Source organism: Astyanax mexicanus, chromosome 9 (assembly GCF_023375975.1).
Source record: "Astyanax mexicanus isolate ESR-SI-001 chromosome 9, AstMex3_surface, whole genome shotgun sequence".
Classification (NCBI taxonomy): Eukaryota; Metazoa; Chordata; class Actinopteri; order Characiformes; family Acestrorhamphidae; genus Astyanax; species Astyanax mexicanus.
Genome location: NC_064416.1, coordinates 21088426 through 21108882, shown reverse-complemented (window position 1 = coordinate 21108882; position 20457 = coordinate 21088426). Strand labels below are relative to the sequence as shown.

The 20457-nt window shown below is 40.3% G+C and overlaps 1 protein-coding gene across 4 annotated transcripts in view; it reads right to left on the bottom strand.

Moving 5' to 3' along the window:
* eea1 (early endosome antigen 1) overlaps positions 1–20457 on the bottom strand; it is a 38190-nt gene that overhangs the window by 15205 nt on the left and 2528 nt on the right. Inside the window, exons 1-22 of one of the 4 annotated variants that reach the window (XM_007250554.4) lie at positions 18999–19178; positions 15443–15517; positions 15213–15325; positions 14269–14323; positions 14057–14122; positions 13845–13884; positions 13584–13688; positions 13319–13440; positions 12618–12773; positions 11268–11282; positions 10917–11033; positions 6253–6591; positions 6001–6150; positions 5501–5620; positions 5094–5297; positions 2953–3153; positions 2748–2861; positions 2387–2542; positions 1434–1573; positions 680–1010; positions 492–593; positions 207–401 (exon numbers count right to left, since the gene is read on the bottom strand). In XM_007250554.4, coding sequence (XP_007250616.3) covers positions 207–401; positions 492–593; positions 680–1010; positions 1434–1573; positions 2387–2542; positions 2748–2861; positions 2953–3153; positions 5094–5297; positions 5501–5620; positions 6001–6150; positions 6253–6591; positions 10917–11033; positions 11268–11282; positions 12618–12773; positions 13319–13440; positions 13584–13688; positions 13845–13884; positions 14057–14122; positions 14269–14323; positions 15213–15325; positions 15443–15517; positions 18999–19022 — 2940 coding nt within the window. In that variant the 5' untranslated portion in view covers positions 19023–19178. Of the gene's footprint in view, positions 1–206; positions 402–491; positions 594–679; positions 1011–1433; positions 1574–2386; positions 2543–2747; positions 2862–2952; positions 3154–5093; positions 5298–5500; positions 5621–6000; positions 6151–6252; positions 6592–10916; positions 11034–11267; positions 11283–12617; positions 12774–13318; positions 13441–13583; positions 13689–13844; positions 13885–14056; positions 14123–14268; positions 14324–15212; positions 15326–15442; positions 15518–18998; positions 19179–20457 lie in introns of those variants that run through there. The other 3 variants (XM_007250556.4, XM_007250555.4, XM_015606145.3) reach the window with 3 other exon arrangements.

Genomic DNA, 20457 nt, shown 5'->3' with positions numbered 1-20457 from the left:
TCAAAATAATGCCACAATAGAAATATGCTAATTTGAAAACATAATATAATGCACTGGTTATAAAACAGAGTTCAAATAGAGTTGCAGAGAAAGAACGGGTTAGAACAGACCCAGCACAATCACTTCTGTTACTGTAACAAAGATGTTCTCACTAAAGTGGCCAAAAATACAAAATACTACAAACATATGCGGCAAAAAGCACAAACCTTCTGAGTTTGGGCAGCCTGCAGCTCTGCCACTTGACTCTGCAGTTTCTTCACTTCTTGGCTAAAGGAACCCTGAGCTGTCTTCAGCTGTGCCTGCAGCTGCTGCACCTCCTTCTCCTTCTCTTTCAGAGCATCCTGAGTCTGTTTCAACTGTGCATTCAATGCTGTCTGCTGGGCTTGAAGTCCCTTCTCCACCTAAACACACATTGTTCCACACAAGTCACTATACGATTTTTTGGCATATTTAGAAAAATTGCTCATGTTTCGTAAGAATTTACTTCTCACCTCTGCTATTTTCTCCAGCTGAGATTTAGCTGTACTCAGTTCTTTAGATGTAGCTTCCACACTCTTCTGAAGCTCCTGCTGTGCCTTCTGGTGAGCTTTTTCCTATAAGAGGAAAAGGATAAACAGGTTGTATATTAATATAACAACATATACTTTTAAAAGACTGAATCCATCATTAATCAGCATACCTTCTCCTCTAGAGCTGCTGCACTGTTTTTCTTTGCCTTCTCCAACTGAGTCTGGCTCTCTTTCAATGTTGCAGAGGTCTTGCTCAGAGCCTCCTTTACCGAAGTGAGCTCTTTACCCTGCGTGTCCCTCTCCTGCTGAACCTTCTGGAGCTCTACACTCTGGCCCTGGAGCTTCTTCTCCAGCTCAGCCTGTTGTGCTTTTCCTTCCTTGGTGAGTTGATCCAAGCTGGTCTGTAGACCACTTCGGTTTTTCTCCACTGCTTCAAGTTGCTTTTTTGTGTCTGCCAAAGCAGAACTCTTCTTTTGCACTTCCTCCTGAAGTGATGCAGCCCTAAGAGAGACAGAGAGAAATAGAGAGTCATGGCATATGTTAAACCAGAGCATAAAGATCATATATTTGGATGTACCAAAAAACTGGCAACCAAAATGATTAAAAAAATGGAATGGCAAATATAAGTTGAATAAGTCAAAAGAGTTAAGACTTTATAAATGTATGACTCTGAGGTACACATATGATTAGAATTGCACTGCTGAGATAAATTTGTGAATAATATGACAACTGTGTGCTTAGAGTAGCACTGCTGATGCAAATTATTTATTAGACTAGCACTGCTGAGAAAATTTTATTTCATCCCTAACAATAACATAATAAGTAGGAGGCATCCATTGTCTTAAATACTTTGATAACAGTTAACAATCTTAGGAATGTAACAATCTTAGGTATGTAGAAGTTCAGAGTTACATAACCACTTACCCCTGTTTTTCAGTGTCCAACCGACGACCAAGTTCCTTGTTCTTTTTCTCTAGCTCACTAGTCTTCTGCTGTTGTCTCTGCTGCTCTTTCTGTGCCTGCTCCCTCGCTGAGCGCAGCTCTGTCAACTCAGCCTCTGCTTTCTGCCACAGATATACACCCAATAAGAGTTCACAAACACACTATTCACAGTCTCTAAAGATGATGTGTGCTCAAAATGTGGAGATAAATTGATGCCCCAAGGTAGAGAGTAAAGGACAAACAGTAGGAAGGGGATTCTCAGTCCTAATGGACCAGGTGACAGTCTGCAGCATGTGAAAGTGATGTGACTCAGCAGAAGGACGGTTACAGTGTCACAGTCTTACAGATAGTCATGATGTATGATTTCTGTCACTTCTCCTTTTCTACCCAAGCAGTCTTCACATTTTTGACACATGCTGGGGAAACTTACACAGCACTCTTACATTAGCAAAATCACAATTATGGCACTTGCTTTAATAATGGTCAATGTTGTAAACATAAGTGCACTGCTAATAGTTAACTAGTCTCTAACAAACAAACACTAATAACATCCTAACAGCATTTTATTAGTGCTACCAATGTCAATAAAGCCATATAGATACATTTTGTGTGCATCAGCCAGTGACACATGAGACAGCCATCTGCCCATCCAGAGAGAGCATGGTCAATTCTGCTCTTTCAGTGTCTGGCTACCAATGGCAATGCAGCATGCCCTGGGATTCAAACTTGAGAACCTTTACCATAGAGTCAGCGTCTCAGGGCCGATTTACTCTGTGTCAAACCTATGCTGTAGCCTATGCACACTCTGTACATAACCACATACCCTATGCCCTAGCCTCTTAGACTGCTGACACAAGTAAGCTATGACAATGTTGGGCCAGATTTCCATTCCTACTCAGCAAAAAGGTGGAGTTTGGGTTTTCAGTGCAGCTGACCTTGATTTGGCTCTCCAGGGTGTCAGTCTTCTGCTCTGCAGCCAGCAACTTGTCTCTGCTCTCCTTCAGGCTGGTTTCCAGCTGAGAACACTGTTCCTGCTTCTCCTGCATTCTACAACCCTGTTCCTCCAGCTGTGCCTGGACCTTACTCAATTCCTAAACAAACAAGGGCACACAAATGATTAAAATATCCTCTTTTACTGTAACTTACTGTAAAGGCTCAAAGATAAGCCAAAATATAGAGGGGACATTATTAGAACATACAGAGGCAGTCATTAGGTAATATTCTCCATTAGAACGTTCCAGCCAAGATCCAACTAATGGAGAGCTTCAATATCAGATGTACTTTTAAATGATCTACCTGCTGCTTGTCCTGAAGCGCATTCTGAGCTGTTTCTAGATGATTCTCGAGGTCAGCTCTCTGAGCATTTTTGGCTGCTTCAGCAGAAAGCAGCATTTCTGTCTTAGCTTTTAGCTGTGAGTGGAAAAAATAAAATTCTCAACATGAAATGAACACAACTGATTTAATTTAAGCTACATTTGTTTCTTAAAAACTTCCCAAGTACCTGAGTGTCTAGCTGTGCCAGTCTCTCCTTGCTCTGAGTGAGCTGGGCAGTCAGATCAGTCACAGTCCTCTCTAAGCCCTGGCAGCGGTCGTGTGCTGAGCGTAGCTGGCTCTTCTGTTCCTGCAACTGCTCATGCAGGTTCTCTTGGGCCTGTTTATGGCTCTCAGACTGATTTTTCAGCTTGTCTGTGAACTGAGTTATCTGTGGATGGACAAAAAAGTTTGACAGTTATCTTTAGGACACACTACAGGTGCTGGTCAACGAATTAGAATAATTTGAAATAGTGCAATCATGAAATTCTTTGAATGCATTTTTTGTGCAGAAAGCAAATCAGGTGTTCACCGCACCTGTCCTACTCGTTAGACTAATCACAGAACTCGTTACCTGGAAAAAAATTAGCTCAGCTGAGCTTTCCAAAAGGCCCATTTAGGCCATTTAACTGTGACACTGTTGTTTTATTGAATTAGAATAATGGAGAAACCGTTTCATTGAATTAGAATAAATGCTCGAATTTTTGTTTTCTGTGAAGAGTGTTCACTGTGCAGTATAAAGTCAGGGTTGAGTAGAATTTCTAAGTTGTAAAATCAATCATGGGTAAGCAGCGCGACCTCTCAACCGGAATAGTGGCTCAAATTCAAGCCCTTCGCCAACAAGGCTTGACCCAAACTAAAATTGCTGAGCAGCTCGGCATCAGCCAGTCTTCCGTCTGCAAAGCTCTCAAGAAAAACTGCAGCAAGCGCACCAACTGTTCCGGCGTCCGAAAAACTTCTGCTCGCGACAACAAGCAGCTGAGAAAGATCGCAGTCAGCAACCGGTTCAAGTCCACTTCCGAGCTCACCGACTTGTGGAACAAGCAGACCGGCGCTGACGTCTCCAGATCAACCACTTACCGTCTTCTGCGCGAACTCGGCTTCAAATCTCGCGTTCCAGCAGTAAAACCGATGCTGAACAAGAAACAAATGGAGAAACGGCTGAAGTGGGCCAAAGAACACGGCGAGTGGACTGCTGAAGACTGGCAGAAAGTGGTCTTCAGTGACGAATCACGCTTCTGCATCTCCTTCGGTGACCAAGGTCCTCGTGTCTGGCGTCGTGGTGGCGAAACCTACAACCACGAGTGCGTGAAAAGATCCGGCAAGTTTCCCCAGAGCGTTATGGTCTGGGGATGCATGTTCGCTCGAGGTGTAGGGAAACTCTGCTTCCTCAAGAAGACTGTCAATGCTGCCGTATATCAAGATGTTCTGGAAACGTTCCTGATTCCGACTGTTGAGGAACAGTTCGGCGAAGAAGACTTCATATTTCAACAGGATCTTGCACCGGCTCATGCGGCAAAGTCGACCAAAGATTGGTTCACTAAAAAACAGCTTGAAGTTTTGGCATGGCCGGCCAACTCGCCTGACCTCAATGTCATTGAAAACCTTTGGGCCATCGTCAAGCGGAAAATTCGCGACAGAAAGCCTACTACGCTGGACCAACTGAAGCAGAACATCGCCACTGCCTGGGAAGCTGTGAGTGCGGAAACTTGCGACAAGCTGGTCAAATCGATGCCGCGGAGACTTCAGGCAGTCATACAAGCCAAGGGGGCAGCCACAAAATACTGAGAAGGGAGTTTTTCCTTGCCACTGTGTCACCATAAAATTGGCATCTCTGTGGTGCTGCTCATAAGAGGCGTGGACCTGTTTTTCCTGTAAAGCTGCTTTGTGACAACCTTTGTTGTAAAAAGCGCTATATAAATAAAATAAAAATTGAAAAAAAAAAAAAAATTGAAAATTGAGAAAGTGATGCTTGTAATTATAATAAAAATTATTCTAATTCAATGAAACGGTTTCTCCATTATTCTAATTCAATAAAACAACAGTGTCACAGTTAAATGGCCTAAATGGGCCTTTTGGAAAGCTCAGCTGAGCAAATTTTTTTCCAGGTAACAAGTTCTGTGATTAGTCTAATGAGTAGGACAGGTGCGGTGAACACCTGATTTGCTTTCTGCACAAAAAATGCATTCAAAGAATTTCATGATAGCACTATTTCAAATTATTCTAATTCGTTGACCAGCACCTGTAGGCTGTGTAAAAAGCTGGTTCTCTAGTTCCTGTGTAAGAACACATTAAAATTCAAGGTGTGTGTATAAATGTATGTATCTGAACCTGTTCCTGCAGCATGTGGTTCTTCTCCTGCAGCTGGTTGAGCAAGGCAGCCTCTCCCTCTCCCGCCTGAATCTTGGCACACAGATCCTCTCTTTCAGCCTCCAGCTGGCTCAGGCTGGCCTTGCTTTTCTGCAGAAGGGCCTCCAGATTCTGAATCTTCTGGTCCTTGTCACCGATTTGACGCAGCACCTGTTCCAAGTCATTCTACAAGATAGACGACAGTGGAGCTCAGAACTTTTGTTTTGGATGAATGACAGCGCAGTTCTCAAGGTAAAGATTAAGCTTGGAATCACTCAGCTGGTAAGGCCCAGCTTTAAGACTTTTACCTTAAAGCTTAAATCTTAATCCTTCAATCTCATCTGGTGCAACAGATAAAGCTTATGAAGGTTCAAGAGAAGGCTAGTCACCTGTGCTTCTCGCAGCTTGCAATTGGTGCTTTGCTGGAGAGCCTGCACCTCTTGATGCTGCTGTTTGGATTTCTCCAACTGGTGCTGAAGATCTGTGGACTTGGTGGCGCTCTCCTTCAGCTGCAGTGCAACACACAAAAGGGTTAACACTGCTAACCATACACTTAAACCTAAGACAACAAATCCATAACAATGCTGCTATATTTGGAACTAGGGGTGTAAGAAAATCTTGATATATTAAAGTATTGTGATATTAGGTTTGGCAATACTGTATGGCTGGACAATATTACCAGGTTCTTGCCAATACAGAGCCCTATTAAGTACCATGTGTAAAAGAATATAGTAGGCACCTCCGATGTACATTCCACTGCATTTCAGCTGACAGCTTCAGAACTCCAGAAATTTAAGCTTAGTTTAAAAGCCCATATTATCCTCAGAGAAACCAAAATGATTTGATAATGAAAAATATCTGTCAGTCACACATTCTAATCCCAGCTCACCTGCTCATCCAATCGGGACAGTTTAAGCTGCAGTTCAGCAGCCTGCTGCTCTCTGTCTTTGAGTTTCTCTCCAGACAGCTGCCTCTGCTCCTTCAGCCGGCCCTGAACTTCACCAAGCTGCCGCTCAGTCTCTAGCAGCTTTGCATGCAGCTGCACAGAACAGGACCAGAGCAGTGAGCAGCGATACACAATACACATTTACCAACATTCAACTGTACACAAAATAAAAAGTTCTTTATTTGCAGAACGTACCTGACTGATCTCGCTCTGCTGCTGCAGACCCTGACTCTCTTTCTCCTCTTTCTGCTGATGCAGCTGTTTGCGCTCAGCCTTGAGCTCCTGGTAGCTCCTCTCCAGCTCTGCCAGTTCACGCCTGAGGCGTGCCGCCTCCTCCCCGCGTTCAGTTAACTCAGCCTGGGTCCGGCCAAGTGAACTCTCCCCTGCAGAGGCACGTGCCTGGACCTCCTGCAGCTCCAGCTCCCTCTGGTGCAGGCTGCCTTGCAAGTTCTTCTTGGAGGCCTGCTCTTGCCCCAGGCGCTCCTCCAGCTCCTGGTTCTCCTTCTCCTTGCGGGCCAACTTTTCTGACAGTAGCTGAGAAAAGGGAGGGATTTGCAGAATTGAAACAGTCTAGTTTGCACTGAAGTAGCATCAATAATGAAATGATAATGAAAAAATGATTGTTTTAAAAAACAACTGAAAGTCAACTAAAAGAAATCTTTGCTGGAACGTTCTGAATATAAACTATTTATCGCAGTCAGAATGCTTACATATACTATATGGACAAAAGTGCTCACCAACACCTGCTCATTCTTGGTTTCTTTTGGAATAAAAGACAAAAAAAGAGATTATCCTACTTTTGTTGTAAGACAGCTGTCTTTACTGTTCTGACAAGAGTCTTAGTAAGACAGAATGTTGGATGATCTCCACCTCACCAACTCCCAAACACCAGATCACCAGAGACAGTTTCAGAGAACACAGTTCCTCTGCTCCACAGCTCAGTGCTGAGAGGATTTGGAATTAAGCATGGTGCCAATATGTTTATGATGATCTGCTCCAATGAGTTCTATTCTATTGGAAATACTTCTATACAAAGACAAGCTGTGTGTGTTTGCTGAATTCTGATACCAATCAGAAATTGGTGTAACCTAAAGTAGCTGAATGCATTCATTACAAGGGAGAAGTGGGTCCACAATAAGGCTGGTTTCCTCATAATGCTTTTTAACACCATTTAAATGTCATGACAATTAGATAAATAGATGAACATTTCAAGGACATGATAATCCACCATAACAGTGACATATCATTCAGAAACTTATAGATTATTGGAACAAAGATGGTTTCTTTAATTAAATTATGTTGTTCAAACCTAATAAATGGAAAAAACTAAATAGTTTTGAAAACTAGATCTTAAATACATCACTTAAGTATGCAACAGTACTCAAACTAGGCCCGTCAAGACCATTTTTGTGGACAATATATTGTTCCAGAACTTATGGCAATAACTTTAAGAGCATGAAATGACAGACATAATAATATAACATCATAATAAAGCAAATAAACCATTTCATGGGCATTTTAATTCATAATAGATTGGGAAATATACTTTTTGCCACCTACCATAGCTTACAGTACAAGTAATTATAGTGACAAAAAAAACAAAATGATGCCCCAAGATCTCACTCGGCTCTCCACATGCACCCTTGGAGTCTCCTGGGCTTCCACTTGCAGTGAAGGAATGGAGTGACATTTAAGAGCGGGCAGTTTTATGGTGCCTGAACTGGGCACCAGGAATGCTAGTGGGTGAGTGTGCGAACCTCCACTTCGACACCGGTTTATAGTCAGAGCTGATAACGACATGACTGTGCTAACAGGGAACACTGACAGCACGGTCCTTCATCACTAAGCAAACTTTTTCCATAAGCTGCTTGCTCAGAAGGCAGCTGCCGTCGTGTTTTACGACAAGCTTACCCTTTCATCTTTTTTTGATCCTCTTTGCCAATTATATCTCACCTCAATATATTTTGTTCATCTGCTGCAATTACTCATCATCCACATGTGTTATCATTACCCTTACTGTACGTGTTCCATCCTCAGAGACTCTTCTTCACTTTTATTCAATAACAGCGGTACAGATGAGTCACCAGGCGCTTTTAGACAGTGGTGTGACTTTCAGAGAACAGCTTTGGGGGTTCTTCTAAAGTTATTTAAAACAGAGTTTCGTACTATACACAATGGGTTGAAGAACAATGTCCATTTTTGACATTACGTACAACGTGCCTCCAGGATATGAAATTGAAGACTGTTGGCGTATACTTATATTCTGTTTTTCGGAAGCATCTTTCAGTATGTGTTGTAATTTATCTTGTTTAGTTTAGTTTAGCTCATGACCTGCTCCATTTACCCATACACTGATGTTTTTTACAGGATTTTCTAAATACAATAACAGCTTACAAGATTTAGATTTAACACAAATGCGTTTATCACTGCTTCCTTAAAATAACCTCTTCAAACCTATGCTGATGCTGGTATACTGTAATAGGGAGAACAACTTTGGTGGAGCTTGTTAACAAATGTAAGCGTAGCGCCTTTGATGGGGCACTTAATGTGCAATATGTTGTTAAAGCAATCACACATATGGTCTAAGCAAGCTTTGAGTGTCTTCTTCGCTCTGCAGTTTAACCGTGAGTGTGGATGCATAGGTGGGAACACATGGCTTGACCGACCAATCACAGTTGTTGTGTTCTGCATAAATTGGCCATCAAATTCTTGCAAAAAGCTGCTTTAAATATTGTTGCTCCTTTACAAATTTTCCAAAATTAGATAATTAATTTAAAATCATTTAGAATTGTTTCTGCCTTAAGAACTGATCCGCCAATTTGAATGTATTTTGTTGAAAGTTTGATTTGTAACTGCATCCTTCATATTACTTACTATAATCCACCTACAAGCACACTTGTCTCATACTTATTTTAAACTTTTGAACAGTACTGTACGTTTTCTCCATTTAAACACATCACACTGGGATGTTCTGTCAACAAAAATATTCCCACCTCGCACCCAGAGTCATGCCCAGTCACGTACTTCCGAGACGCAGCCTGCATTTCCCCCAGAGGCCCCACATCTCTAAAGTGCAACATTCTAATCTTCCCTGACAACAAGCACAAAGGCTTTAGCCGTTCAGGACCATTACCTGGGTCTGTATATCACCCTGAAGCACTGTACAGGAACAGCACACATCACCCCCTGCTGGTTTATTTATAGAGGCTCTGAAACACGTTTGTCAGCACACTTTGATGGCCTACAGAAAATGTGTCACACTGACAAGGTCATGAGGTCATCCCAGACTGCCCGTGCTGGACTAACGATAAAAGGAGGCTTCCAGAAAACTTGTGTGACATTGTTTCCTAAAACAGAACGACTAGTATATGTACACAGCAGTACAGTACATTTAAATTTGGACACTGCTTCAAAGTATAGGGTGGTTATGAGCTGCAAGCTCTCATCACAGCTGGTTATAGTACATGTGGAGTTCATGGGCTCATAAAGCAGGTCACTGAATTCTTGTGTTGGATAGTTAGGGGTAAAATACTGCTATACTTCATAAGTCCTCAATGTCATATCTGCCACACTTAGACATATACACAGCTCCGGGAAGAATTAAGAGACCACTTAAGTCTCGGACTCAGTTTCTCTAATTTTGCTATTTATAGGTTACGTATGAGTAAAATGAAATTGTTGTTTTATTCTTACAGACAGAAATAATGCAAAGAAAACAAATTCATATTTCAAGTTTTACGAGTCCAGAAATCAATATTTGGTAGAATAACCCTGTTTTTTCTTATTACAGATTAATGCATCTCTGCATGTTCTCCTCCACCAGCCTTACACACTGTCTTACAAACATTATGCCACTCCCGGTGCAAAAAATCAAGCAGTTTATCTTGGTTTGATGGCTTGTGATGATCCATTTTCATCTCGATCATATTCCAAAGGTTTTCAATTTTGTAAAATCGCAGAAACTCATCATTTTTAGTTAGACTCTTATTTTTTCCCAGAGCTGTAGATACATCTTTTTTATATCTTCTAATTCTGGCTAATGTGTGTCAGTTTATGTGCACTTCTGGATATTGTATTTCTAAACTTCCTTTGTGAAAAATGATAGTCAGCTTAGTGCACACTCAAGTCTGTCAAAACAATGTAAATTTATTATACAGTCATGAAGGAAAGTGTTTGCAACCCTGAAAGTTTTCCACAAAATGGAAGTATTTCTCCCAGGAAATTATTGCAATTCCCTTGAAGTTTTTCTATATGTTTTGCGCAAAAAAACATAAACAAGTATATTTTATGCAAAACTACAAAATTAAAACTAGATTACTGGCACCCAGCTTAATATTTTGACCATGGCTGTAAATACTTACCATTTATGTCACATGGCTGCAACAAACTTTCAGTATAAGTGAAAAACTAATTATTTTTACATCCAATTTAAAAGTATTTGATGTAGCTACATCCTGGTATTCTGAGCTTCATAACTCAGGTTCAGAAAAACAATTGTAATATACACATCATATCAAACTTGCAATATCCTACAGGACACTACTGACGTTAGCAATGCTGCTAAAACAACCCAAGCCTTTCGAGGCTGGCTGTTAGCATTGTGGTTACTCTATTTCGGGTCTCATAACAGTGACATGTCATATTGTGCTTCGGTGGCATGTCTGCTGGGAAAACTTAATGGAAAAGGTTGTCTTCAGCCAAATGTTTCATTTAGTTTGGTTTTGGTCAAAAAGTTCATTTTGTATGACTAGTATGTTTTATGAAATGAAATGCAGATAAAATGCAGCTATGAGTAAAAAATAAATAAATGAATAATGTTGGATGTGATGGGTCTGCTTATGTACTGTGTGGTGCAGTACCTGACTCTGTTGCTGGAGGTTGTTCAGGTTGCTCTGTAGTTGATGAATCTGTTGGGTGTAAACAGCAGCTTCTTGGGGACCCTTTTCCAGTTCGGCCTTCAGCTGGGCGATAGTTGTCTGCATAGAACGAACCAAAATGTCACTACCTTTACAACTCAAGAACAAAACCAACAAGCATGCAGATGACCCTGAAAAGTTGCCAGACATGCAGGATTTAAATAAATGGGGGTGAAAAGGTTTTCAATTAGGTCGTTTCAAGCTTTAAGAGTTCATGACTATCCTTACTGGGAAAACAAATATAAACAAAACTTTGGGGAAGATCAGAGCTGAGCTTAAAGTAGACAGCGTTACCTCATATTTACGAATCTCCAAGACAGAGCAGAGCAAAGCAGGTGGGTGGGAGTAAAGGTAGAGACAGAGAGAAGGGAAGGAAGGGGGACACACAAACACATAGCACACAGGTGAGTGAAAAGCACAAAACACAGCACAACAGTGTCTCTTGTGGAATGGGAAGGCAGGTTATTCTTGGGGCAGTTTCCCAGACAGGGATTAAGCCTACTCGTAGATTATATTTACCTTTTAATGGAAAATCATTGTTTTGCTGTGCAGTCAAAGACTAGGCTTTATCTCTGTTTTGAAACATGCCCCATAAATTATTCTCAGATTGCCCTAACTATCCAAATAAAGTGGAACAAATAAAAACGTATGCCCACTCAATACCTAAAGAGGTAAACAATACAAAATCTGACAGACTGATGTTGAGTAACATTACAAATGTAATTAAATAATATTGAAAGATTTCATAATCTAAGAAAACAAAAATATAGATTTTCAAGGACAATTTTCCTCTTGGCCAGTAGAGGGCAAATCTTGCCTGGAAGAGGCTAAAAGGGTCACCTGCAACCAAGGTTAAAAAGAGGAATGAAAAGCATGTCTGTGTGCACACAAGGGATCTATAACTTGGCTTAGGAGGCTTTTATATAATCAGAACTGGGGTCAGGTGGTTCAAAGGTTTTGCAGAAGGTGATTACAAGCTTGTTTACAGGAAGCACTACAGTGGAAGAGCCGCAAGAAGCCAGTTAATGGTTAACAGTAACAAAGCTGGTACTGACCTACAAATCCTTACAAACACAAAAACGGCTAAAACTTCAACTGTGGTGTGAATGAACTGCTGAAGCACAGGGATCACAAAACAAGAAATAAAGATGCCTGCTTTATAAGGTGAATGTTTATTAACAGGTTACAAAATGCAGAGCCTTATACAATTAATACTTTCAAATCAGTCAGTAGGCAAATTAATTCATTAGTATATAATTTACAATTTCTTGTACTCTCAAGCCCAGGGGAAAAATGCTAAACCTTCAGCCTTGATTGGCTAATTGTTGTTCTACTGTTTTTTTTCGACAGAGTGGGGCTTAAAATAATTTAAGCTGCATCAATAATTATAAAAATTACATGCAATTAGTGATCTTTGAGGAAAACTGCCCAAAACCTGTCCACATTGGCCCACTTAGGCTTTAGGTTTCAAGTCCAGCCATGCAGAAGCACGTCATCGGTTGTTTGAAGACTGACCAACTGATTAAACAAGTGGAATCAGGTGTGCCGCTGGTTGGAGCCACATCAGCCCAATGTGGACAGGTTCGAAAGCTTTGTTCACTCCTTATGTTTTTGGCTGTGGTAATCTTCAGGTATGGGCCTTACCTCTGAGGTAGTGAAGTTAACCTGCAGCTGTTCATACTGGTTTTTGAGGCGCTCTGACTCCTCCTCTCTTTCACGTGTCATGTTGTCCATCAGTGTCTGCACTTGCACCAGCTCCTTTTTCAGCACATCCACATCCTCTACTCCAGGCCTCTGAAGCTATAGAAGGCACTTATCAGGTTAATTATTTAAACAAAAATGTTCAGCTTAAACTTTTGCTCATAACTTGCTCTGATGACTAGTGTTGATTGAGTTATTTACTTCACAAATACGGAACTGCTAGTGGACCATGACAGAGATTACATTTTTTGATATCTTATGGAATACATAGACGTGACCACAATCATATTGCACGGTGTAATTGCTTTATTATGCTACTATTTTATAGTATTATTGTTATATTTATGGTAATAAAGGTACTTAAAAAAGACCGTAATATTGTTTGTCGCAATAATTTCAGCAAGAATATTTCGGCCAAACAAAGTCATCATTACAGGCCTTACTGTAAGGATCTGACTTGCACTATGCATTGCAGTCTGTATTCAGTTGATATATTCCATGTTTTTTTTCTTCTGATAAATAATACACATCTTGGTACTAACTGTACACTAGACCCCTCTTAATTTTCCATTTAACATGACACTTGCACTAAAAGTGTATTGTACATCAAATGTGCATGAATGAACAACAGAGAGATGTGTTACCAGCTCTGTGGCAAGTCTGTCTTTCTCCTGCCTCTCCTTCTGAAGGTCCTGCTGCACACTGGCCAGTCTCTGCTCTGCCACCTCTCTGTGACTCTTTTCCTCATCGTAACGAGACTTGATGTCTGGGATTAAATACAGAATCATGAGAATCAAGGTGAAACCAAGAAAGGAACACATAAAAAAAATTGAATTACCCTAATCTACTACAAGCAACCTCTTTTTACTTTAAATCTTAAAAAAAGAGAAAGAATGAAGGCTCACTTGCCTACTATCTCAGTGGCCAGCTGGGCAGCCTTCTGTTCAAACAGATCTTTCATCTGTTTGATGTTGAACTTCTCAGTCTCAGCTTCATGCAGCTTCATCTCCAGCTCTGAGAACAAGATGTCCAAATCATGAATTTCCACTTCAAAGCTTTATCATTAAGAACACAGAGATACTTCTTCTGCATGCTGATTTACCTTTACCAATCACCTCGCAGAGAGTAACACTGAGTAAGACAAGAGATGGAGAAAGAAAGAGAACTCACCCGATTCCTCTGTGCCAGCCTGCCCATCATTCTGTGCCCCCTGGTACGGGAAAGAACAAACACAGCATGAAAACACAGTACTATCCTAAATGTTTTTTGTTATTCAATGGCTGCCATTAAACCCTTCAATGTTAATTCAGCAGGGAGCACTTTTGGAGCAGCTTTGAATTTGAATGACAAACATCATCTGTTTAGTATTTTAAAGAAATTACTTGCTTCAGTTGTCCTTGGGCTTTGTCTAGTTCTTTTTTCAGTTCCTCTGAAAACCATCGTTCTTCCTGTAACATTTACAAAAAAAAGTTGGCAGGTCACAGACAAGGACATGTGATTAATAAAACCACAGAGGAACAGATAATACAGAAATGCTAATGCTTTATGTTTGCTGAAGTTGAATGGAGCAATGGAGGGAGTGTACAGCAGGTACCTTTAATGAAGCCTGTAAATCCTGCACTTCCCGCCGCAAAAGAGCCAAATCATCCCTTCAAAAAAAAACAAAGACAAATCAATGTGAATAGTTGTAATACTTAGTACTTACTGTAAGATGGTGAATGCATTGCCATTTTGTTCACAAGACTGAGAATGATCCGAAAGCCTTACAACATTTTTTGCAGTTGCAAGTTGTACTGTGTTAAAAAAATCAGGCTGATCAACTAGTGCTCCACTCTCAAGGTCACATTTATGTGATTTTATAAATAAAAAACAGTCAACCTTTTTACATGACAATTTACCAAATTATTTTCATTCCTAACTGTTAAACACACTGTTACCCTATATTGTGATTTAATAACGTCAAATTCAGTCCAGGCTGAAACACAGAACAAGTAAATATTCAGACAGGTTCAGGCAGGAATCCTCTGGGATTCCACAAAAATACATTTCAGCTCTGTAGATTCTCTGAACAGCTGCAAAGATTAATTAAGAGTCAGTCACAGCAAATCATTTGAAATGAACTGAAGCAAATAGTCATGTTGTCATTACAGAGACTTAAGGGTAGCTTACTGCTTAAAATAGAATGTAAATTAATGAGTTTCAAATGTATAACACTTAAACATAGCACAAGAATGTAGTGTGGGGATAGCTCTGGAAATGTGATACTGAATTTCTGCTCCAGTGCATTCACAGTATGAAATATAGCCACTGTCTTATGTGCACTCACATGCATTTGTTTACTTAGGGTATGAGTGTGCACAAGCACTGGCACAGGGGGTTATGCTGAGATGAGAAAAGGGGAGAGATGAGGGTCCAGGTCCACACCCCCCAGCTCAGTTTCAAAAACAGACTAATTTTTAGTGTTTATATGCATGTGACAAAAGGAGAGAGCAGAGTAATAAGGCTGGTCTGCATACAAGAATGTAACGGGTTCCTTACCTGCCCGGGCTAAGGTGAGAGGGCTGCTCCTGAGGCTCATGGTAAACTTCATAATGCTTGAAAAGCTCCTCAGCAGAATTATGGGACTTCATGCACTGTGGACAAATGAAGCCCTGCACACACAAACATGTCAGTCTGTTAATCACAAGGAGGACAAAATGTTGACATGATTTAAGACCTGATCAAGAGTAAGTACTTAGTAACAGTTAAAATAGCAAACTTTATTTTACCTCCGAAGTCTCATTGTTCATATCGGCAGAGGGTTGCTCAGACTCAGACGCTTGGGAGCCCCCTTTTCCAGGAGTCTGTGAAATTGACAGAAGTGGACGATGAGAAGAAGAACAGTAAATAGATAGAGGGGGGGAGAGGTCAGTTTGGGACAGATATCTCCATCGCATGCACTACTTTGTTGCTTTGGCAAAGCTGGATATGCTGGAACGTGCTCTATACTGGGCCACCGGCTGAGCATTTGGGTTGGCCTGACCATTGCATTCCACACACTAGGAACCACTAGGATTAACTTGTGGCAATTCATCCTTCTGCTGTTCCCTGATAACTTTCAGACATAAATCACTGTGAGGTATCCTCACGGTGTGGACAGTCATTACCAAATCATAAAATCCAGCATTAGACCCCTCACAGGCTTCATGTCAGTGAAAAGCACTAAATCAAGTAGATGACTTGCTCACTGTTGACTGACAGATTGCCTGAATGTTAAAGGTCACCTTCCGTCGTTTTTTCTTTCATTTTAAAATGTCTAGTTGTGGTCTCTAGTATGAATGAATGACATGTGAGCCGTTTTTGTAAAAAAAAAAAAGTGCTCAGGTGTCTCTGTATAGCTCTTTTTTAATGGACTGTTTTAGGGGTGTGTCCAAAATGACCGGATTCCAGCTTTGCTCATGAATATTCATACATGCAAACAGCATGCAAATATCTCTCCTCTGATTGGCTAGGAGCACTGCGACGCCCCTCCACCGCTCTGCCGCTCACTGCCTCCCACCTCCTAACTGATGAGCGGTGATGTTGCGTCGCTTCAGCTCCGCCTCTGGGAGTTTCTCGAGCCAAGGTGGGCTGGTCTGTGAGTTTCTGCCTACGTAGGCAGAAAGATAATTCAAAATTCACCCGTTTTTCGGAGGGGGGGAGGGGGGATTTCTTTGCTTAGCTCCTGCAGACAATGGGGGCTGCAAAACAGTTTAATGTGCAGGTGTACACATTCAACTCGGAGAGACCTACTGTATTCCACAAAAAACAAGAAAAATCGGATTTTCGCGGAAGGTGAACTTTAAAAAAATAGTGTGACAGCATTGTGCCCTTTATGGTTGCACTTGGCATGGCTGTTGATTAGGGACATTTGAGGATATACTTGAAACATAATACTGCTTAAGAGAAGCGTTATACATTTCTCCTCACCAAACACTGACCCTAGCAACCGGAAAACAGCAGCCACTGGTGATTCAAACAATATTACACGACACCACATGGCATGTCACTCACTTTTCCAAGTAGGCTAAATCAAAGTCAGTGCAGTAAGAGTAAGTTGTATTAAAATAACAATGCAACACTTGCCCACTGGTTTTCCAGGGAAATGAGTCATTCCAAAAGGGCTTCAGATTATTGTAATGCCCCAGTTCTCTCGCTCACGTAGTAACTTCTAACACCATCTCCTAATGCAACCAGAAGGCAAGCATGTGCCAGTCAACCGTTCCTTTTCCAACTATCTTTCCAAAACTGGACAGCTGAATGGGCTTGTGGGACGAAACATCTCCCCAAGTGATGTAGTGGGAGAGGGCCATCCTAGGCCAACTGTACTCTTGTGCTCGGAACTCTTGGCTACAGATGGCTGTGGCATCAAGAGAGATCTCCTGTTGTCTGAGCCAATGTTTATTTAGATGGCTATTAAAACCTAATAAACCTAATAATAAATACATTCTGTAACTATACTTAATTATATAATAGTCGGGACACATTTTAGGAGTAATGAATATACTTTTGTACTAACAGCAGCCAGTAGCCTTTCTCCCCTCAGACATTACTTTAACATAGAGACAAGGGACAGACACTTAGGCTGTTTTCCCTGACAGAGACAAGGTTTCCTTTCAATGGAAAATCTCAGTTCAAATGCTGCATAGTCCAAAACTAGGCTTAATTTCTATCTGGTAAAATTGCCCCTTAAAGTGTTCTGTCACAATAAAGATGTGCTTAAGACAATTTGGCTCTTCCTTGCTTGTATTAACACTGTAAACTTGCTTTTACAACATGTCTAATAAAAAAAGTCTTCTAATAGAATGACAGTAGAATGTGTCCAAATACTGGTCCACCCTTATCCTTCCCAATCCAGCAATGAGACAAACAAGTCTTAGCACACGGATACCCATCTCCTACTGCATTTTTCTTAAAAGGACCAGTCAAGTAGGGCTGCAATTACTGATTATTTTGGTAGTTGACTAATCTGATTATTTATTTTTTTAAATAAGTCAACGATTACTTCTGCCATAAGATTTAAAAGCTGTTTAAATTATAAACATGAATTTCTTTTATGTTTGATTATTATGCCATACAGGCAATGAAAACCCAAAAATCAGTGTCTTAGTAAAGAAGAATATAATATAAGACCAACCGGTACTTTTGGTAGTGTGGACATCTTGCTAAATTCTGCTGGAAAATGAATCCCGCATCTAAATAAAGTTGTGAGTAGAGGAAAGCATGAAGTGCTGCAAGAATTACTGGGAAAATCTGCTGGTCTTGGTCCACTGTGTTATATCAAGTACAAAAAAAGTGCAGTATTTTCCCGGACAATCTTACAGCACTTCATGCTTCCCTTTACTGACAACTTTATGGAGATGTGGATTTCATTTTTCAGTAGGACTTGGCACATTGCTAAGCTTGCCAATAGTACCAACTGGTCTTATATAGATAATATTTCAATATTCTCATAAACTGATTTTTTGGTTTTCATTAGCTATAAGCCATAATCATAAACAAAAAAACAAATAAAGACTTAAAATAGATCAGTGTGTGTGTGTGTGTGTAATAAATCTATATAATATATGATTTTCACCATTTGCACTGAATTACTAAAGTAGTTATGTAACTTTTCAATGAATGATAACATTTTTTTTAGATGCATTAGTAGTTAACCTAGATAATCTACAGTGAAGAAGCTGGTCAGTCACAGACAGAAACAGAAAGTGGCCAACATTCAACAGAATGCAGTAAACCATTACACAAGCCCCTGGAATAAATGAAAAACACTTGACAACAACGAAACAAACTTCTCTCTCATTAATTCAACAACTAATATTACTCCCACGACTAATAAACTGGGTGAACTTAACATTATTTAGTTGAAACCTTTCAGAATGAGCCCATGACAGCTTTATAGCTTGAGCTAGCGTTACTAGCCTTTCGGCACCACGGCTAGTCACAGTTACTAGGCTAAAGCTAGCTAGCCTAGCCTGCTAGCTATCTAGTAAGTTAGCTAGCTAACGTACTGTTTACAGGGCAGTACATAACAGTAAACAAGCAATTTTGCGTTGTTTTGCCCTGTCTGGCAGCTACATTTAGCTACTGACCTACTATATATGTTTTAAAATAGCAGTTTAATAGACACACCCCTGCTTAGCTAGCTTAGCTATTTCTTACTGCCTTTTTAATACAGGCCTCCATTCAAGCCTCCACTGACGGCCGCTACGTTAGCAAAACTAGCCTAGCTTAGCCAGCTAGCTAAACATACTAAAGCCATAGCTACTGATGCAGCCTCGTTGCAGGATTCTCCTTTATTCTTACCATCTGTAATATTCGTCTGAACATTTTGGTTTCGTTGTTTTTCTGTAGTTTAAACTGTCACGAGTCAGGAGGTCTTTCTCCGCTGGTGTATAATGTTATTCTCGGGTGTTTCCTTCCACCTGCCCGGAGCGCAGCGCACCGCAGCGTCAACCAGCAGCACATGAGTGGGTAGGCGGGTCTGCGGAGCTGCGTGGAGGAGGGAGGAGGGACTCGGCACTCAGGCAGGATTTCGGTTAAAAACTGATATTTCAGGTCAGTGTAACATTTAGCAGCTTAATTTTCTGACCGTTTGAGAAAAAAATGCAAAATTAGAAAATTGGAAATAAAAACATTTTTTATGTCGTGCAGTGTACAAGAAATACTTTTTCATCCAAGTTGGATTATAACATCAGCTTTGTGTTACAAGACACAAAAATGGGCAAATATGATTATCAAGAGAAGATAAAACTTTTATTTTTTTCTCGAAATTATGTTTGTGTAAGGCTGAAATAAAAAAAAACTAAATAATGACTTTAGTGAATTAACTCTTCACTAAACAAAATGGAAAAAATATGAAGTTTTATACCTTATTTTTTATTTAAGCTTGGTACAGTCAGAAAATTAAACTAATAAATGTTACACTGACCATTTTAGACCAGGGGTGGGCAATTCATTTTCCCAAGAGGCCACATGAGAAATTGCAACCGTTTTAGAGGGACATACTAATGTACAAAATAAATTAGCTTGGTTCTGCACAAACATAATGAACACAATGAACAATGTTACACAAAGTTCAGCGGTTATTATTTGATAACTATTGATTTGCCTATTTCTAAAATCCAATCCTCCCTCCAATAGAAGCACATTCATCTGTAGTCACTCATTACTAGAGGTGGGTAACCCAGGTCCCAGGGTTACCCACTTCTGCTCATCACACACGATGGTATTTTCCACTCTTGCCAGACCACACATGTCCACCACCTACCGGGTCGTATGGAGGAGGAGGTGGACTCTTCTGAAGCAACAGTAAAATTGATCCAGTTGTTGACAGCATTCAATTCCAGTTATTTATTACAGGGAGAAATGGAGAAACAGCGAGGCCTGCTTTACAAGACCGCAAATATGAAGTACCAGAATTTATCCTCTAACCAAAAAGCTTATTTTGTGGTGTAAAACAGCTTTGAACATTAAGGACACAAACACAAAGATTTCTCCCCCAGAAAAGCATTTCAGACAGTGAGGAGGAACTGCCATTCAATTTCAAATCCCAACAGTTTGGACACATTCTCTCATCCAATGTTTTTTTTCTATATATATATTTGTATTATTTAATTGTATTATTTATTTTATTTTTTATTTATTTTATTATTTATTATTTTATATTTCTTTTTATATTTTATTTTACATTTATTTATTTTGTAGATTAAAATCAAAGACATGAAAATTAGGGACACATTATTTAGTATCATGTGACCTAAAC